Genomic DNA, 25926 nt, shown 5'->3' on the forward strand with positions numbered 1-25926 from the left:
ATGTAACATCTTGGTAGTCCAGTTTTCCTAGTAACCTCGGTAATGTGCTGTGAAAGACTGAAAACTCAATTATGCAGTGTATATATATTAAGTTGTGAATGAGTCAGGCTTTGATGTAACAGCGTATCAACATTTGCAGATACTGGTACTTGATACTCTACTAAGGAAATTAGTCCCCAAATTTTAAGCTGGAAAGTCACTGGAATAACTTCAGAAAAGAATCACAACTATATGACTTTACATTTTGGGTACGTATGTTAAGAATTGTGTACAAATTGAAATGTCTGTGTACTTATCTTCAGAACAACCAATAAAATCTCACTTATAAAAAAAGTTAATTTCAAAGAGTAAAGTATTGATATATACAAATTAATCTCAAAATATTATACTAAGTGTAAAAAGTCAAACACTAACACCACACACTGTACAATTCTGTTTGTATGAAATCCTAGAACAGGCAAAACGAGAGTGGCTGACGTAGGTCACCACTGCCCGGGAGGCGGAGTCACTGGAAGGTGCTTTTTGGTTTGAAGAAACCTTTCTGTGTAACAACTGAGATCATTGTTACGTGACTGTATTCGGTTGCCGAAATTCATCAAGCTGTGCACTTAAAATGGATGGGTTTCATTGGTCATTAATACCTTAATTTTAAAAACAGTAAAAAGTTGATGTCAACTTAGGGAGGGGCCTCTAATGATAAGAGACACGGAACATCTGTGCATCTTTTGCAGTTTTAGGCTTGCGTGTACAAAAATCTCCAAAGCGTTACTACGCCTGTCAACTTTGTGAAGTAGACAGAATCAGTTTCATTATCACAAATTTGCACTTAATAAAACTATAGTTTAGAAAACATAGGCCACCCCCCCCCCCACCTCCTGCCAGGTTCACATATGAGAGCATTTTAATCTCAACATTCTCTTTTTCAGATGAGAAAACCAAGGAAGAAGGTAAACAAGTGATAAGTCGGGTTAGGATTCAAANCTCTAATGATAAGAGACACGGAACATCTGTGCATCTTTTGCGGTTTTAGGCTTGCGTGTACAAAAATCTCCAAAGCGTTACTACGCCTGCCAACTTTGTGAAGTAGACAGAATCAGTTTCATTATCACAAATTTGCACTTAATAAAACTATAGTTTAGAAAACATAGGCCACCCCCCCCCACCTCCTGCCAGGTTCACATATGAGAGCATTTTAATCTCAACATTCTCTTTTTCAGATGAGAAAACCAAGGAAGAAGGTAAACAAGTGATAAGTCGGGTTAGGATTCAAACTCAGGCATTCTGGTTCCAGAGCCTGTAGTTGTTTTCCTTTGCTTTTCCAAATGAGAGGGAAACAAAATGAAAGGGGCCAAACAGTATACAGCACCCCTGCCGGCTGAATGTGGCTCTGGCCCCCGTTCATACAGCCTCCACTTGAGAATCAGAGAGACATGCATGTGAGTCCCAGGCCTGACATTCATCAAGTGTGTGGTTTCTGACACATCACCCGCCCTTTCCAACCCAGCTTCCCCTTGTGTGAAAAGAGGCCAATGTCTATCTCACAAGGCTAGTGTGAAAATCAAATTAGACCATGTACCCCCAAAAACCTAGCACTTGGGAGGCACTCAGTTTCCCTGTCCAATTTCACCTTTGCCTATCTGGCACAAAGTGGTTCATAAATGTACATGGAAACAATATAATCCAAGCTCCTGCGGTTAATAGAGTATACCTCATCTCTCCAGAGTTCTACGAAGTGAATTCACAGAAGCAGAAAGTGAGGCACCTTGCAGCCCCCACACTTAGCACTCTATTACCTCACAGATGAATCTATAATGACAAATTGTGATAAATGGCATGAAAGAAAAGAAGTCCATATGAGCAGCATATATTTTAGATCGGAAGCTCAAGATCCTTATCTTGAGCTTATCAAGATCCTCTGTGTAGAGGTTATAGAACCAATAAAAGGGAAGCAATACTCGTATTATACTCCCACTGGTCAGACTACATCTAGAAAATGGCACTCTGCCCTAACTGGTGTGGCTCAGTGGGTTGGGCATCGTCCCACAAACCAAAAAGTTGCCGGTTTGATTCCCAGTTGGGGCACATGCCTGGGTTGCAGGCCAGGTCCCCAGTGAGAAGTGTGCGAGAGGCAACCAATCAAGATTTCTCTCCCTCTTTTTCTCTCTCCCTTCCCCTTCTCTAAAAATAAATCAATGAAGTTTTTTTAATGGCATTCTATTTTGATGCTGCATTTTAACAGGAACACTCTCAACACTGAGCTCATCCAGGAAAGCAGATCCCAGCTGACAAAGGCTGTGCAGACCATGCCGTATATATTCAATTCCCTCACTCAACAAATTTTATTGCATGAAAGACACTACTTGATACTGAAGAGGATTTAAAAATAAGCATACCAGCATTACGGCCTTCAAGAAACTTTGCAATCTAGTAGGGAGGGCGAGATGAGTAAATAGGTAAATATAATGCGAATTTGACATTTGCTCCAAGACATAAGAAGTACAGACATAACGCATGCAGCTGGAGGAGACCAGAAAGACGTCATGAAAGGGGGGTATTTGAGCTAACCCTGGATATGGAAAGGACTCCTTTCATTGAAAGACCCACCCCCCCCCCCCATAAGGGGCATCCCAAATAACAGAAATGGCATGAGCAGAGGTGCAGCTGCAGGAACCTGTATGGTACACAAGCTTCGGAGAAATTCAGTGTGGCTAGAGCATTTAGAAAATGAGCTTGAACAGACAGATTTGGATCAGAGGAGGTGGGCCTTGGATGTTGGTAAAGGAATTAGGACTTTATTTGGTCATTTAAAGGGAGGAATTTAGAATTTTGAAACAGAAACTTTGAAATGGGCACTGCTTTTTTGTCTGCTCAACACTTTCTGAGGAAAGCACCCCAATTTTCACCGGGAACGCGGTCCTTCCCCAGCCCCATTCATGTCATACAAGTAGAGATAACTAACCCCTCAATTCCACGCTGACGGGTTGGGGGATTTGTAGAGGCTCCAAACAGAACCAATAATCAATGGGAGCCACCTCTGGGGTTTTACTTATAAGGAGAGAAAGACACAGACAGACAGGCAGAAATGAGCTTTTTTCCCTCTGGAGAAAAAAGCTAGAAATAAAATTTGCTAGAAATAAAGCAAATGTGGCAGAGATCTTGCCACCATGAGAGAAACCACCTGAGGATGAAACTGACTGAGAAGAAAGCACAGCTCAAAGGCGGGGCCACGGTCCGGAAGAGGTTTGAGTCCCTGAGGTCAACTGTGCTTTAACACCTACCTCTAAGCTCTTCTGTAAGGAAGCCAATAAATCTGGATAAATCTCCTTTCCTGTTTAAGTCCATTTGAGCTGGGTCTTTGACCTCTTGCTTCTGTAAGATTCCTTCTTAACACAAATGTCACCAGCGATGTGTTTTAGGCCTATCTGAGGAGAGAGCAGACGGAAGAAAAGACTAGTTAGCACAGTAGTAATAGTACAATAAGAGAGTAAAAATAAAGTAAAACAAGGAATCACAAGGAAACATCAGACAAACCAAACTGAAGAATATTCTACAAAATAATTAGCCTATAATTTTCAAAAGTGTCAAGGTCATGAAAGATTAAACAAAAAAATAAGTAAGGCACTATTCCAGATTAAAGGAAATTAAGAAGTAATAATAACTAAATGCAACATGTGATCCTAAATTGCATCCTAAACCAAAAAATGGGGATTGGTAAGACGATTGGCAAAATTTGAAAAAGATCTACAGATGAACTCTATCAATGTTAACATCTTGATGTTAACAATTGTGCTGTGTTCATTTAAAACGTTAACATTTAGAGAGTGTTGATGGAGGGTATACAGAAATTCTTCAAACTTTTTTTGCAACTTTCAGGCAAGTTCCCAAATTACTTTAAAAATTTTAAAAAGTAGCCCTGGCTGGTGTAGCTCAGTGGATTGAGCGCGGGCCACGAACCAAAGGGTCGCCGGTTCAATTTCCAGTCAGGGCACATGCCTGGGGTGCAGGCCAGGTCCCCCAGTGGGGACCCCGTGAGAGGCAACCACACATTGAGGTTTCTCTCCCTTTCTCCCTCCCTTCCTCTCTCTCTCTCTCTCTCTCTCTCTCTCTAAGAATAAATAAATAAATAATTTTAAATTTTTTTTTTAAGTAAAAAATATATATATGAAATGAGCAATGGTAGAGAGGACGGCTTTGGGGAATACTAGAGTAATAAAATGTCAAGGAGTTAGCTAGCTATAGAGAGAAATTAAAAAATTAAAAAATACCAGGGTTCAGCTCCGAGAGCACGGTGGCAGCACTGAAGCAAAGAAAGCCTTGAAGAGAAACAGATCCCGGAGGAAAAGGGACGACCCCCACTGGACCTGCTGGAGTTCCCTATTGGCTGGCTCCAGGCGAGGCTGTTCAGTAAACAAGGAAACTTGGGAACTGGAGCCAGGGAGCAAGGCAAAGGCTAAGGTTAGAGATCTCACATAAAGGAAAAAGTTGTCACCACAGGAATATGGTGTGACTAGAGGTACTGTGGAGAAAGGGGGCTGGCGAAAAGGGCAGCCTAGGGAAGGAGGCTGGGTGGAAGCAGGGGCGGCGGCGCAGGCAGAACTGACCCCTGACCACAAAGATTTCAGAGAACGTGTCAGCCGAAGAATGCTTTACCAGAGGAGAGACGTTTGGTCATAGCGAGTCTCTAATATATGAAGAAGTGTCACAAGAAAACTATAACAGAGGTTTTTTGTATTTCAAAATAAAGGTCAGTGTTCTGACCCCTATTCCTACACAGTTGCTGCTTTCTCAGTTGGTGCTGGCTAGCTGAGGTAGTTGAAATGGGAATGGTCTTGACACTTTTCAAGTGTTATTGGTTTGTGTTACCCTGGGCAAATTACCCACCGGCCTCTCCTGTGACCTCAACATCACAAACAGGTAAGAACTGGCTTAAGACAGTCTAATCTAAGAGGAGAGAGTAAAGCCAAATAACGGCTGTTAAAAAAACTCAAATGGGCCCTGGCTGGTGTAGCTCAGTGGATTGAGTGCAGGGCTGCAAACCACAGGATTGCGGTTCGATTCCCAGTCAGGGCACATGCCTGGGTTGCAGGCCCGTTCCCAGCAGGGAACTCATGAGAGGCAACCATACATTGATACTTCTCTCCTTCTCTCCTTCCTTTCCTCTCTAAAGATAAATAAATAAAAACTCAAATGGCCCGGCGAGCTGTGAAGTGATGAGCTCCCTGGTGGAGAAAATGATTCTTTCAGTTTCTTCCAACTCCACAGTTCAATAAGTTTCTGCTTTTTCCCTCTTTTAAATGGTTATAGGGTTGGGGTGGGGTGAGGAGAAAATGCAGACGACTGTAATTGAACAACAAATTTTAAAAATGGACCAAAAATAAATAAATAAATAAATAGAATGGTTATAGTTTCTACTTCATGTGGCTGCTGTGAGGATGGTAGGAGATAAAATATATAAAAGTGACTGGCACAGAAGAGATGTTCAGTCTATATTAGCTGAATATGAATCTACAAAATAGAAATCCCAGTCCAATCTCCAAGGAAGTACCAACCTCCGCCACTAGAGGGGAAACTCAGTTACACACCTTTAAATGGAGTAAGACACAGCAAGAGGTGACAGGCACCCATCAGCCTTTCCTAAGCCAGGAAACTCACTGCCATTCAAGAAACCTGTCTCCATGCTGAACTCCAAGATGTTTTCTCTGAGTCACTATATTCTCCAGCAGTTGCAAAATGGCCTGGCAAAAGTCCCTCAAAAGCTCTTACTGCTTACTGAGTAACATCTAAACTTGCCAGAATCCAAGGCCTTCTTCCTCAGTCTGGCCTCACCCTACCTCTTCAGCCTGAACTTCCCTTAATCCTTTCATTCTGCAGCCACACTGCACAAGTCATGCTCCTGCCTCTACGCTGGAATTCATACTGCTCCTTCTTCCCGATCTCCATCCGAAACTCCTGAAACTCTACTTCTTTTTCAATGATGCAAATGCCACTTCCTCCATTACTCCCTCCTCACTTCTCCAGAAAGGAGATCTCACCCACCCCTGAGCGCACACACCATATATTACATCCATCTATTTTGTATTAAATTAATTCATATATCTGCATCTTTTCTCTTCAATAGATTAGAAACTCCACAAGTAAAGAGGCCAATGGGTAATCCACCCAGGGTAACACAGTGACTAATGGCAAAGACAGCACTCTAACCCAGGCAATCTGGCTTCAGAGAGCTCTTGCTCTTGACCACTAATTCACACTATACAGTAATCTTTCATCAGCCACAGTGTACACCCAGAACCTAGCTCAGAGCTTTGCACAGTACCAAGATGTACACAGTGCCATTCAACAGCTTATCAAATGAATAACTTTTTAAAATACTGATATAATTAGTATCTCTTGAACATTCACTGACTTGTGGGCTATTGGGAACCAGCAGCTTGGTCTCATTAATCTGAATTACAGTGCCTGGGCTTAGATCTAATTATGAGCAATTTCAGAATCATAATTACTGTTCCACTTTGTCTCTTGATCTATAATGCATATAAGGACCTCCTCCCAGCTTCTAAGGGAGAAAAAACCAATTTGATTACTTACTAAAGCCCAGCAAATGTGTTTTTATGAAGCTTCCAGTTCACATCTTCACTGTCAAGTGAGGGGGCTGGGCTGGATGGTCTCCGAGGGCCCTTCCTTCAGTTTTAACAATCTATGATTCTGGGAGATAGAATGGAATTAAAAAGAGTCTCTGCGTCAGATATCATTCGGAGTCTCAGCTCCCCAGCGCTCAGATCCCCCACCTGTAAAACATGATTCATCCATCCATTCAGAGTACAAGTGCTAGGCACTGTACAGTAATGAACAAGACAGGCATGGCCCCACACATCCAGCTAAGAAAATCAGATGACACCGAGATTGTGGGGTTGTCCAAAGGAAGAAACTGAAGTGGTCAAAGAATTGTATAGACTGTAAAGTCTAATACAGAATCAAAAGATGATGATCTTGATAGGATTTCAGTTTTGCCAAATTTTTGCTGTCCAGTGACAGCAAAAATGTTACCAATTTTGCTGTTTTTGATAAAAGCCTGATGATATGTTTTAACCAAACCCAGTCAACACTGCAACAGCTTTCTCACCTTTCCCTTTCGGTTCATGTAACCACAGGCTGGGGTTATCCGTCCCCTGCCCTAAGGGCACTGCACATTGGCTGGCAGAGGTCAGGTCCCTAGGCCACTCCCAAAATCCTGTTTGAGAGTCTGGACCCTGGGGCTCTCCAGCCCTCAGTCTGAGTGACCCCACGTCATCAGACCCCAGTCAGGCTCCAGTTTCCTCACATGTGAGAGGCAGGCCTCAACTGTAAGGAAGCCATCTCCCACGACTACTATGAAATACAAACGAGATCACGCAATGTTCTGGCTGATGCTGGTCAGAGAGGCCAAACTCTACAGGGATGGTGAGGATTCCCGTAAGATTCCACCTCTAGCCCCATGCCACTCCTCCGGCTGCAGCTGCTCTGCCAGGCAACACGGTCCTGGTCCCTGCTCTGCCAGGCAACATGGTCACGGTCCAGCACACACTTGCTGGGTGGCTCTGGTAAGGTCACCGGGTGGCCCTACTGACTGTTCTGCATTCAGCGAGAAGGTCTAGAGTGTAGACCTTTTTATGACGGCCCTGGGGAGCCCTGGCATTGACCGAAGCAGACTGAGCCTGCGGGTGCCAAGTGCCAGAGAACCAGCGGTGGAAAAGCCGGGCGTGCGCCAGCGCGGGTCACGTGACGGGCGCGAGGACGCGCGGGGACAGGGCCCGGCGCGCGGCTCCGCGGGTGACCAAGCGGGTGGGAAGGGGCGGGGCCTCAGGCGGGGCTGCTGGGGAAAGGCGGGCGGGCGGGAGGGGAGGAGTGGAGATGGCGGCGGCGGCAGCTCAGGGGGGCGGGGGCGGGGAGCCCGGGGGAGCAGATGGGGTCGGCCCGGGGGGCCCGGGGGAAGTGGAGATAGTGAAGGGGCAGCCGTTCGACGTGGGCCCGCGCTACACGCAGCTGCAGTACATCGGCGAGGGCGCCTATGGCATGGTCAGGTGAGGGGGCGTTGCGGGGCAGGGGGCGTCTCGGGGGGAGGAGGCTTGGGGGGGGGGGGCTGGAGGGGGGCCGGGGGCAGTGCTTTCTGGGCTGGATCATCCGAGCGTCCTGAAGAGGCAGGGGCTTAGTGAGGCTGCGGAGCGTCCCAGGGACAGGGCCTTTGAGTGCTTTCTAGGGGAGGCAGAACTCCCTGCGTTCAAAGGGGAGGGGGCTTGGAGCCTTTCAACTGACCATTCTGTAATGAAGGGAGGGGCATCAGAGTACATAGCAGGAGCCGTGGGGACCTTGAGGGCCCAGTAGACGTGGGGCGAGGTGAAGAAAATAAGTATTCTCGGGGAGGTTCTATCCTTGGTGAAGAGGGAATGAAGGACCCTTCTTTGGGGAGAGGATGCCTTAGATTCCCTCAGTGGAGCCTGTCAAGGAGTTTGAAGAAAAGGGCAGAGCTCAGGGCTGGGCAAGGTGGGGCAGTGCTTTGGGCCTGGAGGCCAGGGGCTCAGTGAGCTGTGAGGGGTCCAGGAGCACCTCCCTGCAATTTTCATGAAGGGTCTGTGAGTTCTTCCATCCCCACTGTGTGCTCTGAGCCTGTGTCCATCTGGGAACAGCTCTGCTACCCAGCTACCTCGCCCTGACTCCTGTGCCTGGCTTCTCCCTTCCCTCCAGTCCCTCTATAACTCCCTCCATCTCCCTGTATTTGCTTCTCTGTGTCCCCCACTCACCTCCCAGCCCCTGGACTTGTGTTGGGTTGAGGGAGTTCCCCATGGGAAGGGGAGGATGAGGGAGCAGGGCAACTAGAATGGTAAGGGTTGAGGAGAGGGGAAGTCAGTGAGCAGTCAGTCTCTTCCTCTCTTTGTGAAGCACTGAAGGGCTGCCTGGCTGGTCCCCAGCTTTCTCCCTGGAGATCTCAGGCCTTCACAGCAGGAAGGAACCAGCATTGTTTATGACTTGGCCAGAGCCCTCTCTTACTCCCTCCCTTCCCTGCCATGGCCTGGGTGGGGCCACCAGGCCTGGATTCCCCCTTTGTAAGACCATACCAATGACACCTCTCTGGCCCTCTCAGCTCAGCCTACGACCACATATGCAAGACACGAGTGGCCATCAAGAAAATCAGCCCCTTTGAGCATCAGACCTACTGCCAGCGCACGCTGCGGGAAATCCAGATCTTGCTGCGTTTCCGCCATGAGAATGTCATCGGCATCCGAGACATTCTTCGGGCACCGACCCTGGAAGCCATGAGGGATGTGTATCCTTCACCTTGGCCAGATGGCTGGCCAGGCACGGCCTCAGAGCTGGGCTGGGGGAACACTGGCTCTCTTTCTGCTTCATTCTTCCCTGTCACCCTCCAAAACAAACCCATTAAAATAAAGCTTCTAGCAGAAAAGAGGCCTCAGAGTGTAAGAGGACTGGGAGGCCGCAGATGAACCCTGGCCTCCTGCAGACAGACAGTGTGGCCTTGGGCAAGTCTGTTCTCTGTGCTATGCCTCTGGGGTGGGGGACTGGGCAAGATGCTCCCTATGGGGGCCTTGTCTCCTAACTTGTGTGGTTCTGTGACATGGTCCAGCCTCTGCCCGCAGTCAATTGTTGTTTAACAGATTATTCTTTCCCCTCTGGGTTCTCAGACTGGAAGGCAAGCAGGCAGGAAGAAAACTTCCCTTCTTTGAGGGCCTACTATGAGTCAGGTACAGTGCACACCCAGAGCTTTGGCATTTCTAATTCTACCTCCCAATTAATTGCCTTGTGAGATGGGTCTCCGTTCCCTTTCATAGATGAGGAAATTGAGGCTCAGAAAGCCTGAAATCAAGGCTATCTTTCTGTTGCTGCTTCCACCCCTCCCCCAAAAGAGACCAGGTTTTTTTCTCTAGGACTTCCTGCTCAGAGCCCCACCCCAGTCACCTGTGGACTTGCACCTTGCCCAGAGAGGGACAGCCCTGCCTTTGTGGCCCCTCCCCCATATCGCTTTCCTAGTGTGTTGTCCACTTCCTGCCTGGCTCTTGTAATACCCATCACCTCACCGACTCCGACTCCACCCACCCCCAGTCAGTCCCAGTTCTCCACCCAAGCATGGGGATTTGTATTGCAGCGTCTGCAGCCCCCACCACAAACTGTGGGCAGGAAGCCTCCACACTCACCCCCAGCTCACTGTATGACCTTAAACATCTTACTGCGTGGGCCTCCTCATCTATAAACAATAGGGTTGGTCCATGAGCTCTCAGAAGGCCCTCTTGAGGCTGATTCTGAAAGACAGTCCTAACTTATTCATGCAGAGACAAGCCAAGTATGTATGTATGTATGTATGTATGTATGTATAATCTTAAAATATAAAAGGACATTTACTCCTCTATCTTCTGGTGCATGGCCAAGCACTCTTTGAGTAGGAGCGTGCTGTTGGGAGTTTCTCATTTGTCTTACACAAACAGTCCCAATAAGGTAGGTGTTTATTTTTAAGCAAACACTTATTGTCCCTGGTCAGGTAGCTTAAGTTGGTTATATTGTCATCCCGATATGCCAGGGTTGCAGGTTTGAGCCCCAGTCAGGGCACATACAAGAATATACCAGTGAATGCATAAATAAGTAGAACAGCAAATCAATGTTTTTCTCTCTCTATGTCTCTCTCTATCTCTCTCTCCCCCTCTCCCTACCCCCAACTTCCTGTCTCTAAAAATCAATAAATATATTTTTTTAATTTGCCCTGGCTGATGTGGCTCAGTAGATTGAGCACTGGCCTGTGAACCAGAAGGTCACTGGTTTGATTCCCTGTGAGGGCACATGCCTGGGTTGCCGGCCAGGTCCCCAGTTGTAGGTGTGCAAGAGGCCACCCTACATTGATGTTTCTCTTGCACATCGATGTTTCTCTCCCTCCCTTCCCCTCTCTCTGGAAATAAATCAATAAAATCTTTTTTAAAATTATTGCATGCCAGATGGTATTCATACATTATCTCATTCAACCCTCTCAACAGCCATGTGGCTCAGGCATTTATAATAGCAATACTAGTTTATGTTTGCTGAACACTTAAAACGTGCCAAGCTCTAGGCTGGCTGCTTTACATGGGTCATCTCATGTCATTGTCACAACCACGCTCAAAAGAACTTTTCTTTCCCCTGCTTTTCAGATGAGGAAATAGAAGCACAGACAGGTTGAGGTCATAAAACCAATGAGCAGTGGGGTGAGGTTTCATCACCAGCAGGTTAACCCCAGAGCTTCCGCTCTTAACTATGAAGTTCTCCTGCCTTCTGCAGTTTATTGTCCCCATTTTTCCCAGTAGGGAAACCGAGCCACAGAACTGAAATGCTTTTGCTCAGGGTCACCAGCTAAGATGCAGCAGAGGCCCTGAGCCCAACTGCTGAGTATGGGCCATGCCCAGCTCATGATATGGGTTGGCAGATCTGTTGAGTCCTAGGGGTGCCAGCTGGAGGAGCTGCGAAGCCTAGTCATCAGAGCCCATTCTTCTTAACCAAGTGTCTCCTGCTACCCCCACCTGTGGGGTCTCCGATACCATCCTCAGCTACATTGTGCAGGACCTGATGGAGACAGACCTGTACAAGTTGCTCAAAAGCCAGCAGCTGAGCAATGACCACGTCTGCTACTTCCTCTACCAGATCCTGCGGGGCCTCAAGTATATCCACTCAGCCAACGTGCTCCACCGGGATTTAAAGCCCTCCAACCTGCTCATCAATACCACCTGCGACCTTAAGGTCAGAGGACTGAGTGCCTATTGCCTCCTCCCCATGGGTCTAGGGCTTCCATTTGACTAATAGTCCCTTGGAATAGGAGAGCATCACAAGCAAAGGGAACAGCATGGGCGGAGGCATGGTGATACGATTGCTTGGGCTGTGGAGACCTTGAGCACCAAGCTTAGCAGCCTGGGTTGGATTCCAGATCTGTGATTTTGGCCTGGCCCGGATCGCTGATCCTGAGCATGACCACACCGGCTTCCTGACAGAATACGTGGCCACACGCTGGTACCGGGCCCCAGAGATCATGCTTAACTCCAAGGTAGGGGGGCCACCCACCCTCAAAGGGAAGGGGTCAGACCCCAAAAAGCCCTGGAGCCACCTCTGAGCCAGGCGGTGACCCCCATGATGCCGGAAGTCTACCCACTGTGCCAAGTCATGTAGCTCTGGTCCTTGGGATCTAGAAAGAGGCTAAGCATTAGCTCCTCCAGGCCTCTGCTCTCTACTTCCTTGAAGTACTAAATCCAGGTTGGGGTGGTGGCTTGGCCCAGGCAGTAGGCACCTGTTGAGGCTGGCCCAGGAGCCCACCACTTTCTCCTCCTCCCCAGGGCTACACCAAGTCCATTGACATCTGGTCTGTGGGCTGCATTCTGGCTGAGATGCTCTCCAACCGGCCCATCTTCCCTGGCAAGCACTACCTGGACCAGCTCAACCACATTCTGGGTGAGGGGGGCCTGGCCAGCGGAGTGGAAGGGAGATTAGCATATTGGAGGTGAGATTTCTTTAGGGTCGGGGTCGGTGAGTCTGCAGGAATCCGATCCACACTTGGAGCCCCTATAGCATTTCACAGCATTTCAGTGAGATATAGGTACTACCCCATTTGGTACATGGGAAAAGCAGGGCTACACCCCACATTTAGGAAGTACTGATTTTGCAATTGGAACCTAGGGCTACCTGGATCCAGACCCCTTGCTTCACCACTATAGTATTGGCTGGGAGATAACTGTAAGGGCCTAGAATGGGTTGGTGGGAGCTCTTGTTCTTGCTTCTGGGAACAGAAGGAAGAGAAGCTCTCTCACCAAGTCACCTGCCCTACCCACAGGTATCCTGGGCTCCCCATCCCAGGAGGACCTGAATTGTATCATCAACATGAAGGCCCGAAACTACCTACAGTCCCTGCCTTCCAAGACCAAGGTGGCCTGGGCCAAGCTTTTTCCCAAATCAGACTCCAAAGGTGAGAGACACGGGGACTGATATGGGATAACATCTGGCTGGGGGCATGAGCCCAGCAGCTACCTGACTACACAGGCCCCCTGAGCACAGAGGAGCAAAACAGTGCTTCTGGGAACTTCCCTAGCCTTCCTTTTGACCTCTGACTCCTGCACTTCCCTAGCCCTTGACCTACTGGACCGGATGTTGACCTTTAACCCCAATAAACGGATCACAGTGGAAGAAGCCTTGGCTCACCCCTACCTGGAACAGTACTACGACCCAACAGATGAGGTGGGCCAGCCACTAGTAACAGGTCTGGTGGATAAGTGGGGGTAGGCGTCTCTCAGTATCTGGCCTAAGACTCACTTCTTTGCCACTCCAGCCGGTGGCCGAGGAGCCTTTCACCTTTGACATGGAGTTGGACGATCTACCCAAGGAGCGGCTGAAGGAACTCATATTCCAGGAGACGGCCCGCTTCCAGCCTGGAGTGCTAGAGGCCACCTAACCTGAACAGATGCCTCTGCTCCCTGGGGCCTAGTGAGTGCTCCCCACTGCCCACACACAAATTCACCCTGAGAACAGGGTACCCAGTGCACCATGCAGTCAAAAGCTTGCTCGTGCCCATGATCCCTGTCTTTGGGGGCAACAGAAGGACCAGAGCCTGCTCAGGCCACAGACCTGTGGTCTGCCAGTCTTCATGTCCCTCCACCTCTCCCGCACCCTGAAATGTCTCCCACCTGTCAACACCCTGCCTTCTCCAGCCCCAGTACCCATTCTGGGCCCTCAGAGGTCACTGAGGGCCCCTCTCCCTGATCCGAGGAATGGAGCCAACTTTTGCCTCTCTCTGTGGGCAGAGAGGCAGGTGGGGCAGTAACTGCTTTGGGAGGAGCTAGCAGCACTCAGCCTGACCCAGATGCCAGGCTTTCTCACACCTGCTCCCCAGGTCAGCAGTTCACACACCTTTGGAGGACTCTCCAAGGCCTGCCCAGACCCACAGAGCAAGGGAAGACCTTGGTCTTCCTCCCTTCTCCAGTCTTCTTTCTGACTTCCTTCCAGCTGTAGAATGATAGAAGGAAGGCAGACACACCTATAAGAGCTGCATGATATTGTGCAAGACACCTCACCACTGCACCTCAGCTTCCTGGGGCCAGTCCTGATAATGAGAGCAAACACGCAGCCCTAAGTATAGTTCTAAGAGGTTTATGTTGCATGAACTCATTTAATCCTGTAGCAGTGCCATGAGGTAGGGACTAATGTTATCCCCACTTACGGATAAGGAAACCAAGACACATCCTGCTCAACTGTGAGGATAAAATGAGAGAAGTTGAGTTCAGGACTCCGGCACACGCTCTCATGCATGCTAATGGTCCCTTTCCTGCCTGCTTTTTTGTTTAGGCCCTGCCTCCTGCCTGCCCTCCCCTGCTGGACTGTTAGAGAATGGATACCGCCTAGCCCCGACCCCTGCAGCCCGACCCAGGGCAGAGGGTGGGCCTGGTCACCTTCCCTCCCTTTGCTCTAGCCTCCTGCTTTAGGCAGGCCAAGGCTCCCTCTATCCCCCCACCCCCACCCCCCACCCCCGGCCAGGACCTACAGGGTGCAGGTAGCCCCAAAGCAAATTCCTCTAAGCTGCCCTGCCTTCCTCTACCCCAGCTATCCTAGTCTCTGGTAGTTTTGGAATCCAAGGGCTCTGGCTGCCCTGTGACCTACTGAGGGGCAGTGGCGGATAGGGGTCACTGAGTAGGGACTCAGGGCATCCCTGCCCCACCAGCCTCATTAAAACCTCACCCATTTTCCCGGAAGGAACATTCCTAAGGCTCAAGGGCTAGTATACCTGAGGAGCAGGGCCCTGCCTAAACTCCCTCCCCTAAGCCGCCACATGTAATGATGCTCCTGCTGCTTCTGTGTGTGGGTGAACAGAAGTGGGGGTGGGGGCACGTGGAGAGCCCGGGGCCCCTGCCCACCCCTGCACCTGTGTCTAATATATAAATACAGAGATGTGTACGTGACGGCCCTGGCTCTGTCTGTGTTTGCTCACGCCGTGTCCCTCGCCGTTGCTGTTTTGAAGACTGACACTCCAGCCCAGCTGCTTCCCAGCTGTGGCTTCACCCTGGTGACCTTTGGCTCCCCAGCTGGCCAGGGTTGTGGGTGGGAGTGTAAGAAGCTCCAGATTCCTGGACAGAGCAGGGTCAATTTTCTCCTTAGTCACTGTCCTCTCCCCTCTCTAATGTCTTCCTAACTGGCTGGGGTGATTCAGAGGTAACTCGGGCACCCTACACACCCCAGATTTTCTGGAAATGGCAAGGGAAAATGTGTTGTATCCCCTGGGCACACGCACAAGTGGTAAGGGAGGGGGAAGGTTATGGGCGACCTGGCCGGGGGAGAGACTTGACTCCCCCAGTCCGGCCAAGGAGAGAGAGGTGCTAGGGTCCGTGAAGGGTCTGGGGGTGTGAGGGCCGGAGCTGCCTGGCTTCTCCTCCTGCCTCTACTCCATCTCCAGCTGAGCTCTGCAGCCTGGCCCTGTGCCAGCAGCAGGCTCAGCAGGTCCCAGGGGCGTGGTGGTGACCAGCGGTGGAACCAGCATACATCAACCAGACAATCAGGAAGGCAGCACAGTTCACAGAGACAGCTGAGCTCGCGGCAGCCAGAGCCCAGTCAGTGTGGCCATGAGCCCTCTGTTGTACTATGCCCTGCCCGCCCTGGGCAGCTATGTCATGCTCTCCATCTTCTTCCTGCGCCGGCCTCGCCTGCTGCACACACCCTGGGCTCCTACCTTCTGCCCCCGCCTGGCGGCCCACCGCGGAGGTGAGCTGGGTGGGGGGAGGGGAGTGTCAGCTACTGAGGGTGGAATAAGGATAGCAAGCCATGTGCCACAGCGGAGAGCAGAGTAGGTCTAAGGTGCGAATGTTAGAAAGAAGGCAGAGACCGAGGTAGGAGGAGAGCAGGGCGGCAGTGCATGGTGTGGAATTAGGAAGAAGAGGCTGACTGTGGGTGATGAGCCAGGGGGTGAGGGGAGAAGGAAGGAGGCCAGGCCCCAGGCACCCACTGCTGCTGCCCCTCACAGGATCTGGAGAGAAGCTGGAGCACACCATGGCGGCCATGAAAAAGTACGTACCCCTGCCCAACCGAGATACACGATGCCAAGGGGTGACTGGAGCCCCCTGGAGGCATTGCACAGCCTGCACATCCCACGCCCCTAAACCTGCCCCACCGCGCTGTGGTCTGGCCTGTGCCTGTGCACCACAGCTCGCTGACTTTGTTCCCGTAGCTCCATGGCCCAGCACGCAGACCTCCTGGAGCTCGACTGCCAGCTGACTCGGGATGGGGTGGTGGTGGTGTCACATGACAACAACCTGCATCGCCAGTCAGGAGTGAACAGGGATGTGGACAGCCTGGCCTTTGAGGTGGGCCGTGCCCCAGCCCCCCCACCAAACCCAGAGAGCCTCCCCATAAGCCTCCAGCTCACACGCTCCTTGCTGTCCCCAGGAGCTGCCCCTCTACAAAGAGGAGCTGGAGATTTACTTCTCACCAGGTAAGACGTGCCAGGGCCTCAACCTCTGCCCTCTCTTTTCCCCTAGGACTTGCCTCTGTTCCCCTGGGTTCTTACCCCCACCCAACCAATCCTTCTCTGATCTCTCTTCCCACAACCTCCCAGGCCACTTTGCACATGGGTCAGACAGACGCATGGTGAGTCTGGAGGACTTGTTCCGGAGGTTCCCTCGGACGCCCATGACTGTGGAGATCAAAGGGGAAAATGAGAAGCTCATTCACAAGGTGGTGCTTCGGGCAGGACAGCCGGGCGGGGGGTGGGGGGGGGGCGCGGCGAACTTAAGGGAGGCCTAACTCCCCTTCTCTTCTTCTCCTTCCAGATAGCCAGCCTGGTGAGGCACTTTGACCGCAATGAAATCACCATCTGGGTCTCAGAGAAGAGCTCCATCATGAAGAAGTGCAAGGCTGCCGTGAGTCCCTTTTCCCTCCCTGTGCCACTGGCCCATCCTCCCAGCCTGGGAGGGTTTGAGAGGTTCTGCAGGGTTTAGAGAGGTGAGGTGGTAGAGAAAGTGTGTGAATAAAGTCATGCTGGAGGGCACGGGGAGGGTGCATCTAGGGCTGAGCCAAGATGTGGCTTTGATCCTGCATGGAAGTAGGGCTTCCCGAACGTCCAAAAGCTGTTCCCCTGCAGCCCAAGCCTCTCTGCTTCCCCAGGAGCAGACTGATCCCCCTCTTACCTCCCCTTCCTCCCAGAACCCCGAGATGCCATTCTCCTTCACAGTAGGACGAGGAATCTGGTTGTTACTGCTGTATTACCTGGGGCTACTGCCCTTCGTCCCTATCCCTGAGAAGTTCTGCCTCTGCTTCCTGCCCACCATCATCAACAGGTACCCACCCACAGGGCCCCCATCTCCCTTCATCCTCTCTAGGCTTCCAGCTGCTTCTGTCCTCAGAAGAACACCTCCCTATCTCAAACTCCACTTTGTAGGGTTCCCAGCTCTCAAGCTCCCCTCAGGATAGCACCCAAGGGTGCTTGGAAGACAGTGGTTCTCATCTGTGAATACTAAGGAGACCATAAACCCCCTGAAATTCAGTGCAAATGGGTGTTGATGTGGATGGAGTTTTAGGACAAAGGGTTCATCTATTCATCCATTCATCCAACAAATATTTATGGAATGCCTACTCTTCCAGGTGTAGTTACACTAGTGAAGACTAGTGTGGGTGGGGTAAGGACCTCAGCCTGGGCAGGTAGACAGATGCTAATTAATTACAGTATCACTCTCTGATTTTCAAAAGGAAAAGCAAGTGTTTTCCTGTTGGGAGACAAGGATTAACAAAGTAACATCTGGGTAAACAATCAGAAATTTGGATACTTCACCAGCTCTCAGGCCACGCTCCTCCCTTTGCTTTCAGAGAACTCTGTGGTGGCCCCAGTGCTTTCTGCTCCCCTCTGTGGTCACGAGGGAAGCTCCCAGACAGCCCCCACAATCCTTTGCTGCAAAGACATTATACTACAGAACGTTGTATACATAACTTTTCATATGGGATTTGCAAACTGTTTTCACGTCCTGCAGCGTAGTTGAGCTTTACTTTGCAGCACCCCCAGAAGGTACAGGAATCACGGCCCCACGGTGCCTATGGAGAGTCTGAGGCTCCGAGATATTCTGTAACTTGCTCGAGGTCACACAGCTACAAGTACAGAGCCTGGTCTGCCCTGGGTCTGACTCCAAAGCCTTCCCTGGGACATTGTGAAGGGCCTCTAAAGTCACCCCTGGAATGGAACAATTAGGGGCAAGTAGCCAACCCGTTAAACACCATCTGGTCTCAGGAAGCTGGTCAGACCCAACCAGGAGGATGTCTAGATTGCATGTCCAGCTTGGGAATCAAGCTGGGTTTCAGTCCTGGCCCCATCACAGACTTGCTACATGACCTCAGGCAAGTTAAAATAGCACTCCGAGACTCAGTTTCCTCTTCCATAAAATGGTGAGGACACACCCTCAAAGCATGGAATTGAGAATATAGGAGTAAGATCTCACTGAACAACAGATGAACTGCTCGTCTGGGCAACTGGAAATGTTCTTCCAGAGGCAGTAGATTTCACTAGTTAGGGATCACTGCCACCCCTACTCCCCACCCCTGTGACAGAGACCCATGGAGTGACCACGATATCGCCTCTCCACAGGACCTACTTCCCTTTCTCCAGCCCTGTGCTGAACCAGCTGGCAGCTGTGGTTTCCAAATGGTAAAGTGGGCAAGAAGGCTGGGTGGAGAGTCCTCACAGAGACCTGCCTCTGCCCTTCTCCTTAGTCCCTCTCATACTGGCCTTTGCCATCCTCCCCCCACACCAGGCTCATCATGAGGAAAAGTCTGATCCAACACTTGGAGCAACGAGGAGTGCAGGTGAGGCTTGCCCACCCCCCACCCTCAGTTCACAGTGTGTGCCCAGTACAGTGTTCCAATCACCATTCTGCTACTGACTAGCTGGGCACCTTGAGTCTTGGTTTCTTCATCTATAAATGGGCATAATGATGTATTTAACTCTTCTGGATCTGTAACTGGTACTTAGTAAGGGCTTGATAAGAGCTAGCCATTTTGACAATACAATGAACTGCCCTGATCCCTGTTGAGGGGGTCTGGGCAAAGAGAGGAGGGAGAAACCAGCCCAGCCCGCCTCCTTCTGCTCCCCTGAGCATCAGCTTTGACCAGATCATTTAATTAGCAAAACTTCGTCGAGAATATATTCCAGGCAGTATGGTACTGAGGACAGAATAGGGAGTTACCACAGGGGCAGAGGAAGGGAATGAAGCAGGCCATCACAGGGGCAAGTAGTGGACAGAGAGGAAACAGTGTGGTGGTCTGTGGGGTCGGAGAAGGCCTTCTGGAAGAAGTGAGAGGCTGGCCCATGGGGAGGGGCAAGGGAGAGCACCTCAGGCAAGAGGCTCAGCATGTGGGAAGGCCCAGAGGAGCAAGAGGCCTTGGCAGTCTGAGAGACTGGGAGGGCTTCCACCAGGCTGTAGTCTGGAGGAAGCAGCACAAGGCGAGCTAGAGAAGGTGGCAGAGGCTGAGGCAGGCACCCAAGGACCTCAATAAGGAGCCTGGACTTCAGCCCAAAGAGAAAAGAAGCTTTTGAGGAAAGAGACCTGATCCAGTTGACATTTGCTGAGTGAGAGTCACCCTGGCCACCATGTGGAGAAGTGAAAGGGACTGAGGTGGTAATGTGGGGGTGGACAGAAGAGTTAACTCACAGAGGAGCCACTGATTAGATGTGGCGGTAAGTGAAGATGACAGGGCTCTTCCAGATCAGCCCTCCCACTCCTTTGGGCTTCCCTACAACTCTAGGAGGCTGGACAACTCAGTTGTCACATGAAGAAACTGAGAGGTCCAGTGACCTCTGGCAAACAGTCCACAACCAGCTCTCCAGGAGGGAAAAAGCACCCCAATCTGACCACTAGATCATTTCCCTGGAGTATACACTTCTGCCTCAGCCAATCTCAGGCCACCAACAGAAGTCACCGAACAGAGCAGGGAAGAGATGTGAGGTAGCACGTGGTCATAGAGCATTTTCACCGTGCACATTCAAGAGGCATAACCTCCAGAGCACAGGGGATAGTAAAATGTAATGAAATTATTAGGTTGTCATGAGTTTTCAGCATTCATTACCTTTACTTTTAATATAGTTTATTGAATTGCAAGTTGATATAATTTAACATTTAATAATGGCTGTGTTCAAAACAATCTCAAAATTTCTGAAAATTGAACAATTGGCTCCCCTGCATACCACTGCTGGGTGGTATCCACAGAGGAGAGAGCTGGCCATTTGGATGCCAGGGGGACTTCCAGGTGAGGTTGGAAACTATAAGCCCCTCCCTCCCCACTCAGGTGATATTTTGGTGCCTTAATGAAGAGTCGGATTTTGAAGCGGCCTATAATCTGGGGGCCACTGGCATCATGACCGATTTTCCCACAGCCCTGAGGCGCTACCTGGACAACCGTGGGGCCCAGTGAGACCCTCACCCTCTCTTCTGTTTCTCTTCCCCAATAAAAGTTTTCTTTTCAGCCCTGCCTTTTTTTTTTTTTTTTTTTTGAGGGTAGGGGTGGGAGATCCTATTGAACAGCAATCATGGCAGCCTAGGACAGTCTAAGGCCAGAGTCTGGGCCCTGACTAGCCTGACCCACTGGTTCCACTGCATTCCAGCCCCAGAGTGATACCACACCCCGTGCCAGCCTGGCTTCCACTCTCATCAGGAAATGTCCCTTCAGAGCCACAGATAATCATTCCATTCTGAGGCCATTAGAGGGCAGGACACACAGCAAGGGGCTTGACTTGCCCTTGTGTGCCTCCTCACTGGGCTGCAGAGGATGGGCTCAGCTGGGACAGCTGGGTTCCCGGCAACGCCCAGCTACTGCCTCAGCCTTCCAACCTGCCACTCCTGTTTCCTACTCCGGAAGTTCCCTGAATTCCTCAGCCCTCTCCGGCCCTAGTATGTCATTCACTTAATAAAGCACGAATTTCACAAACGTGTATTGACTACACTAGGCCAGGCTGGATCCCGGGGTCACTGCAAGGAACAAAACAAGTTTAGCGTGGCAGACATGTTTAAACACTCAGATGAAGAAGGGAAAGGGGGAGCCCGCAGCAGACACCAACTCGGTCTGGAGGTACAGGGGCATCAGACGAGCCTACCAGGGGGAGGAGGTGAGGCTCAACCGTAGGAAGTGGCTTGTTCCCAGGCTCTGGGCCCCAGGGTCCAACACCGGTGGCCACCTTTTAGCTCTTCCATTCCAAGTCTGTCCCTGGTGTCATGGCCAAAGCGGTGGACTCAGACCAAAGTGAGAATGCCAACTTTGCCTCTTAGCTGGATAATCTCGAGCGAGCTGCCTAACCTCCTTGGACCTCAGTTTCCTTGTATAATGAGAACAATAAAGCGGAAGCTGCCTCAGGATTTGCTGCGGAGACTGAGAGAGGCACCGGCGGTTGGTAACGCAGATAATTTTGATTATCTTGTCCCCCGGGGGCGTACATCCAGACACGTCCCCCTCCTAACCCCACTCCGGTCAGGTACCTCAGATACAAGCCCCTTCCAGAACTGCCGGAGGCCAGAGGGGCAACGGGATTCGGGCTCTGCACGCCCGCTGGCCGGATCGCCGGCCGCAGCCGCATTTCCGGGCCGGCCGGAGCCGGGAGCAGGGGGAAGGGTAGCCCAGGCCTGCGCCGGCCCTGGTGTGACGCGCCCCCTCATTTGCATGTTGTGCGCCGATTGGCCACGGCCACCGCCGGGACTAGGGGCCGGCCCCCTCCCCCTCCCGCCGCAGCGACAGCAGCAGCTGGTCTCGGTGTAAACAAGTCGCGGCGACTGGGAACCCGGGCCTGGGGGGGGACGGCGCCCACCAGGAGCGCCCCCTACTCCCAGGCCAGCCACCCCGGCGGACCGGCTCCCGCGCGCCCAGGCAAGGTGAGGCCCGCATCCACAGGGCTGAGCGTTGCCCCGCGCCCCCGCCCGCCAGTGAGGACTGCCCCGTTCCCCGGCGCCCGCTCCCCACACCCGCGCCCCAGGTGAGCCCCGCGGTCTCAGGTAAGTTTCCGCGCGTGCAGTTACGAGTCCCTCGGCATAGACAAGGCCTCAGCGTCCCTAGGTAAGACACCTTCCCCTCCTCGGTGACCCTCCGACTTCAGTGAGGCCTTCAGCCTTCTCCAGGTGAGGGACCATTTCTCCAGGTGAACTCCCTGTACCTTAAGTGAAGTCGCCCCCTAACTCCACACTTGTTAGTTCAGATGAGATCCTAAAAACCAATTCCTAACCCTTCCAAGCTTCCCTAAATAGAGAACAGACAGCTCATCCACTCTAAAGCCCCTTCCTCCAGTTTCAATTGCCAGGTCACCAGGGGTGAAGCCGAAAGCAGGTGGGTGACTCATCATGGGCTCCTCCTAGCCTCAGTTTCCCCACTGATGCAACTTGAGGCCTCCTCAGTGGGTCAAAACTGAGCCAGCTCTGGCCCCTGGAGAGGCTGCTGGCTCTGGGGAGAGGAGACAGCAGCCAAGTGTGACAGAGAGAGTCCCCATGGCCCTGGGCGGGGCTGCATGTGTGTGATTGGGGTCCTGACAATCTACTCACTCCCTCCTTGACAGGCACTGGGCTCTCTTTGCTCCCCGTGGGCTGCTCCCCGAGTGGGGCCATTGCCTGCAGCCCCCGCCATGGTGCGGATTTCAAAGCCTAAGACGTTTCAGGCTTACTTGGATGATTGTCACCGGAGGTATAGCTGTGCCCACTGCCGTGCTCACCTGGCCAACCACGACGACCTCATCTCCAAGGTAGCCAGGTCACAGCTGGGGCTGGAATGAGAGGCTAGAAGGTGTGCTTGGCAGTTCTCCAACAGTAACCCTGACCCCTTCTCTCTCCCTTCTATCCTTTAGTCCTTCCAAGGCAGTCAGGGGCGTGCCTACCTCTTCAATTCTGTGTGAGTATTCAGCCTCCCTTCTTTTCTTTCCCTGACCTCTGCTGTGATCTGGGACCCATGGCATCATGCCGAGACTCCCCAAATCCCCTGGTTCAGGCAAGACGCTAAGGACAGACATTGTCGGAGACAAGCTAGAGGTGGACTTTGTGATGGGACCTGGGACTGCCCCCATATCCCCACAGGGTGAACGTGGGCTGCGGGCCAGCCGAGGAGCGGGTGCTGCTGACAGGCCTTCATGCTGTCGCTGACATCCACTGCGAGAACTGCAAGACCACTTTGGGCTGGAAATATGTGAGTCAGTGACCTCTGACCTGAGGCTAGCCTTTGACATGACCTCACATCACAAGCAGTCATCTGATAGTCTTTCAGAGTATATAGGCCCAGCTCACATAAGTCAGACAGTGTCATCCCCTGACCCATAAATTCTTCTCTCACATCCTGCAAAGGCTTTTAGAATTTTTCTCTTAACCCATCCCTCTCCTTACAGGTACAAACATCCCCATTTTAGAGATGATGATATAATCAGAGTTACCATTTAATGAAGGCTTATTGCTGTACAGTATTATGTACGGCTTGGTATATACCATTATCTCATTCAGTCACTACAACAATCCTGTAGGTGGAGTCTATCATTATCTTCACTTTACAGAAGAAAGGCCCAGAGATGTTAGGTAACTTGCCCAAGGTCACACATCCAGCAAGTAACAGAATAGGGACCAGAATCCTATTTTGTTTTGTTTTTAGCTCTAAATCCTTGACCCCAGCTTCTGTTACCATTCAGAGAATCAGAAACATTGCCCAAGACCCCACAGCAACACAGAGCTTGGGTCCATGCGCCTCCTTTTCCACTGCCCTCATTGCCACTACTGCTGTCCAGGGTCTGATTTCACTACTCTGAGTCTTGTTTCCTTATCTGGCAGTGGAGGATAAAGCCACCACCTGGCACCCAAGATTGTTATGGGGATCAGATTAGATGCAACAAAAGAAGATGCTCTTGGGAAACTGCAATTGCTTGGAGCTGTGGTGCCTTGGCGATGTGGATGCCCCAGGCAGAGACAGGCAGACGACCCTGACCTGAGTTCACCCCTGGTTCTGCCACAGATTTGTGTCCTTGTACAGATGACTTGGCTTCTCTGGACCTCTGTAAAATAAAGAGGTGGCCAGTTTAGAGGTCAAAAACCTAAATGCTTGCAGGGCCAGCACTTTTTTGCACTGTGAATCTGCAAAAAGGGTAACATAGATTGGGGAGATGAGAGGGGCAGTCTGTGCCATGCTGGAGTGATCATGGCCTGCCTATATGCTAGTATTTCAAAGTTTTGGTGCTCTTTTTTTAATTTGCTTTTAGATAGAGGGAAGGGAGGGAGAAAGAGAGGGAGAGAAACATTGATGTGCAAGAGAAATATCCACTGGTTGCCTCTCACATGCCCCCAACTGGGGACCTGGCCCACAATCCAGGCATGTGTCCTGACTGGGAATTGAACCAGCGACCTTTCCACTTCGCAGGCTGGCAGTCAATCCACTGAGCCACACCAGCCAGGGCTCAAAGTTATTTTTATTAAACTCTCTGCTGGACAAACAAAGCACATGTGTAGGCCAATATTGGCCCCCAGGCTACCAGTCTGTAATCCCTGGATCTTTAGAAATTTCTATGTCATCATTGTTGGAGCCAACATTAGTACTTAAAAAATACCCATGATTCAAAGAGTTCTAGCTATCCTGTTAATGAGAAACTTGGACCTGGCACTTTCTAGCTCTGTGTATGTGGACAGGAGGTTTGGTTTTTCTGGGTGACAATTTTTTCATATATGAAATGGGGCCAGTCATATCCCTGTGGGTAAGGCCCTTGCTCTAGGGATGACAGCCTCTCCCCTCCTTTCAGGAACAGGCCTTCGAGAGCAGCCAGAAGTACAAAGAGGGGAAGTACATCATTGAACTCAACCACATGATCAAAGACAATGGCTGGGACTGACCCCTGCTCTTTCCGCATGTGGCTCCATCCCGGCCTGGCCGCCAGGAGGCGCTACTGGCTTCCCTTCGCTGTCAGAAGGGAGCTTTGGACCCTCAGAGCCCCTGCTGAGGACGGATCCAGCTCCTGTACTTATATTTTACTGCATGCACTGTGACCTTGGGGGGAGATCAGAAGGTGGACGACACCACCACCCCCCCATACACCTCCCTGCGATCTGGCTGGCTTGGATCTCATTTTTTAACCTGCCCCGCCTATCCCATAGATACGGCTATTCTGAGCCCAGTGCACCATTTGCCCTGTGAACTCCTCCCACTGGGCCCCTCTTACCGCACGCGTGTCTGCTCCCCTTGTTCTGTAGCGTTTGTATATAATAAAACAATGGAGTGGAGACAGGCTCGTGTGGAATCGAAAAGGGGGGTCTCAAGTGCAGATTCCTGCCACTATAGACCCGTTCTTTCTCATTCTGAGCCCCAGTGAGGCAGCGGGTAGGCACCGTGGTCAAAGGTGGCCGGCCGTCTGCGCTCCTGGGGCCTGGCTGCAGTCATCTTCTATAGGACCCAGGATAGGTCGTGATTCACGAGCCCACTCTGGCTCCATAGACCTTGGTGTCAGCTGATCTGCGTCTTAGCTTTAGCATTTTTTGCTACCGCCCAGGGGCAACTCTCCCACTACAGCTTCCAGTGGCCCCAGAGGCTTCTCTGATCTCCGCACCCAAGAGGGCGCTGGGCCTGCTGGGAAGTGTAGTTCCCAGGGTTCCCCAGCACGGGACCTTCTGGGAAACTCGGGCGCCAGCCAGTCAGACTGTAGAACTGTGGGGTTCTCTAAACTTTTGAGACTTGGATGAGGGTGGAGAATGAGAACCAGGAAGGACGTCAGGGTTCGGCTTTCGGCTGCGGACTGAAGTGCCCTGTGTAGTTATAAGCTCAGGCTGCGTGCCTCCAGCCCTGCGCTTGCCCTCTAGTCATGTTTGTCCCTCCACTCCTCGTCCTCCAAGTGAATGGGGGGCGGGGGAAAGGAGGTGGGTCACCTGCCAGAAAAGTCTGAGGCGCCAAGGTCTGCCCCAGGACTCCAGG

At 51.2% G+C, this 25926-nt stretch overlaps 3 protein-coding genes across 6 annotated transcripts; all 3 read left to right on the plus strand.

Moving 5' to 3' along the window:
- The first annotated feature begins 7890 nt into the window (after window positions 1–7890).
- Window positions 7891–14409, plus strand: MAPK3 (mitogen-activated protein kinase 3). Of its 2 annotated transcripts, none has more exons than XM_037065365.1 (9): window positions 7891–8060; window positions 9119–9301; window positions 11562–11751; window positions 11936–12052; window positions 12339–12453; window positions 12833–12964; window positions 13124–13233; window positions 13325–13479; window positions 13886–14409. In XM_037065365.1, the coding sequence occupies exons 1-8, from the start codon at window positions 7891–7893 to the stop codon at window positions 13445–13447; spliced, it is 1140 nt and encodes a 379-aa protein (XP_036921260.1). In that variant the 3' UTR covers window positions 13448–13479; window positions 13886–14409. The 2 variants fall into 2 exon arrangements, with proteins under 2 accessions (XP_036921260.1, XP_036921259.1); XM_037065364.1 differs by having other exon boundaries at window positions 14338–14409.
- Window positions 14410–14501: 92 nt separating this feature from the next.
- On the plus strand, window positions 14502–20484 carry GDPD3 (glycerophosphodiester phosphodiesterase domain containing 3). Its single transcript, XM_037065366.1, has 10 exons — window positions 14502–15744; window positions 16004–16046; window positions 16208–16343; window positions 16426–16471; window positions 16595–16713; window positions 16809–16898; window positions 17182–17315; window positions 18611–18670; window positions 18777–18828; window positions 20308–20484. The coding sequence occupies exons 1-10, from the start codon at window positions 15606–15608 to the stop codon at window positions 20431–20433; spliced, it is 945 nt and encodes a 314-aa protein (XP_036921261.1). The 5' UTR covers window positions 14502–15605; the 3' UTR covers window positions 20434–20484.
- Window positions 20485–21715: 1231 nt separating this feature from the next.
- On the plus strand, window positions 21716–24848 carry YPEL3 (yippee like 3). 3 transcript variants are annotated; one of them, XM_037065374.1, is made up of 6 exons: window positions 21716–21881; window positions 22556–22738; window positions 22841–22884; window positions 23067–23175; window positions 23805–23943; window positions 24764–24848. In XM_037065374.1, the coding sequence occupies exons 2-6, from the start codon at window positions 22622–22624 to the stop codon at window positions 24814–24816; spliced, it is 462 nt and encodes a 153-aa protein (XP_036921269.1). In that variant the 5' UTR covers window positions 21716–21881; window positions 22556–22621; the 3' UTR covers window positions 24817–24848. The 3 variants fall into 3 exon arrangements, with proteins under 3 accessions (XP_036921269.1, XP_036921268.1, XP_036921267.1); XM_037065373.1 differs by lacking the exon at window positions 21716–21881 and adding an exon at window positions 21888–21982; XM_037065372.1 differs by lacking the exon at window positions 21716–21881 and adding an exon at window positions 21897–22001.
- The last annotated feature ends 1078 nt before the right edge of the window (window positions 24849–25926 follow it).

The sequence above is a fragment of the Sturnira hondurensis genome, unplaced genomic scaffold (assembly GCF_014824575.4).
Source record: "Sturnira hondurensis isolate 20B ecotype Veracruz unplaced genomic scaffold, ASM1482457v3 Scaffold0015739, whole genome shotgun sequence".
NCBI lineage: Eukaryota > Metazoa > Chordata > Mammalia > Chiroptera > Phyllostomidae > Sturnira > Sturnira hondurensis.

Coding starts and splice junctions, on each gene's coding strand:
- GDPD3 (XM_037065366.1), top strand. CDS start 15,606: ATGAGCCCTCTGTTGTACTATGCCCTGCCCGCCCTGGGCAGCTATGTC. Junction 16,472..16,594: donor GGAGATTTACTTCTCACCAG/GTAAGACGTGCC, acceptor ACAACCTCCCAG/GCCACTTTGCACATGGGTCA. Junction 18,671..18,776: donor GCAGCTGTGGTTTCCAAATG/GTAAAGTGGGCA, acceptor CCCCCACACCAG/GCTCATCATGAGGAAAAGTC.
- MAPK3 (XM_037065365.1), top strand. CDS start 7,891: ATGGCGGCGGCGGCAGCTCAGGGGGGCGGGGGCGGGGAGCCCGGGGGA. Junction 8,061..9,118: donor GGCGCCTATGGCATGGTCAG/GTGAGGGGGCGT, acceptor TGGCCCTCTCAG/CTCAGCCTACGACCACATAT. Junction 12,965..13,123: donor TCCCAAATCAGACTCCAAAG/GTGAGAGACACG, acceptor GCACTTCCCTAG/CCCTTGACCTACTGGACCGG.
- YPEL3 (XM_037065374.1), top strand. CDS start 22,622: ATGGTGCGGATTTCAAAGCCTAAGACGTTTCAGGCTTACTTGGATGAT. Junction 22,739..22,840: donor ACGACGACCTCATCTCCAAG/GTAGCCAGGTCA, acceptor TCTATCCTTTAG/TCCTTCCAAGGCAGTCAGGG. Junction 22,885..23,066: donor GCCTACCTCTTCAATTCTGT/GTGAGTATTCAG, acceptor ATATCCCCACAG/GGTGAACGTGGGCTGCGGGC.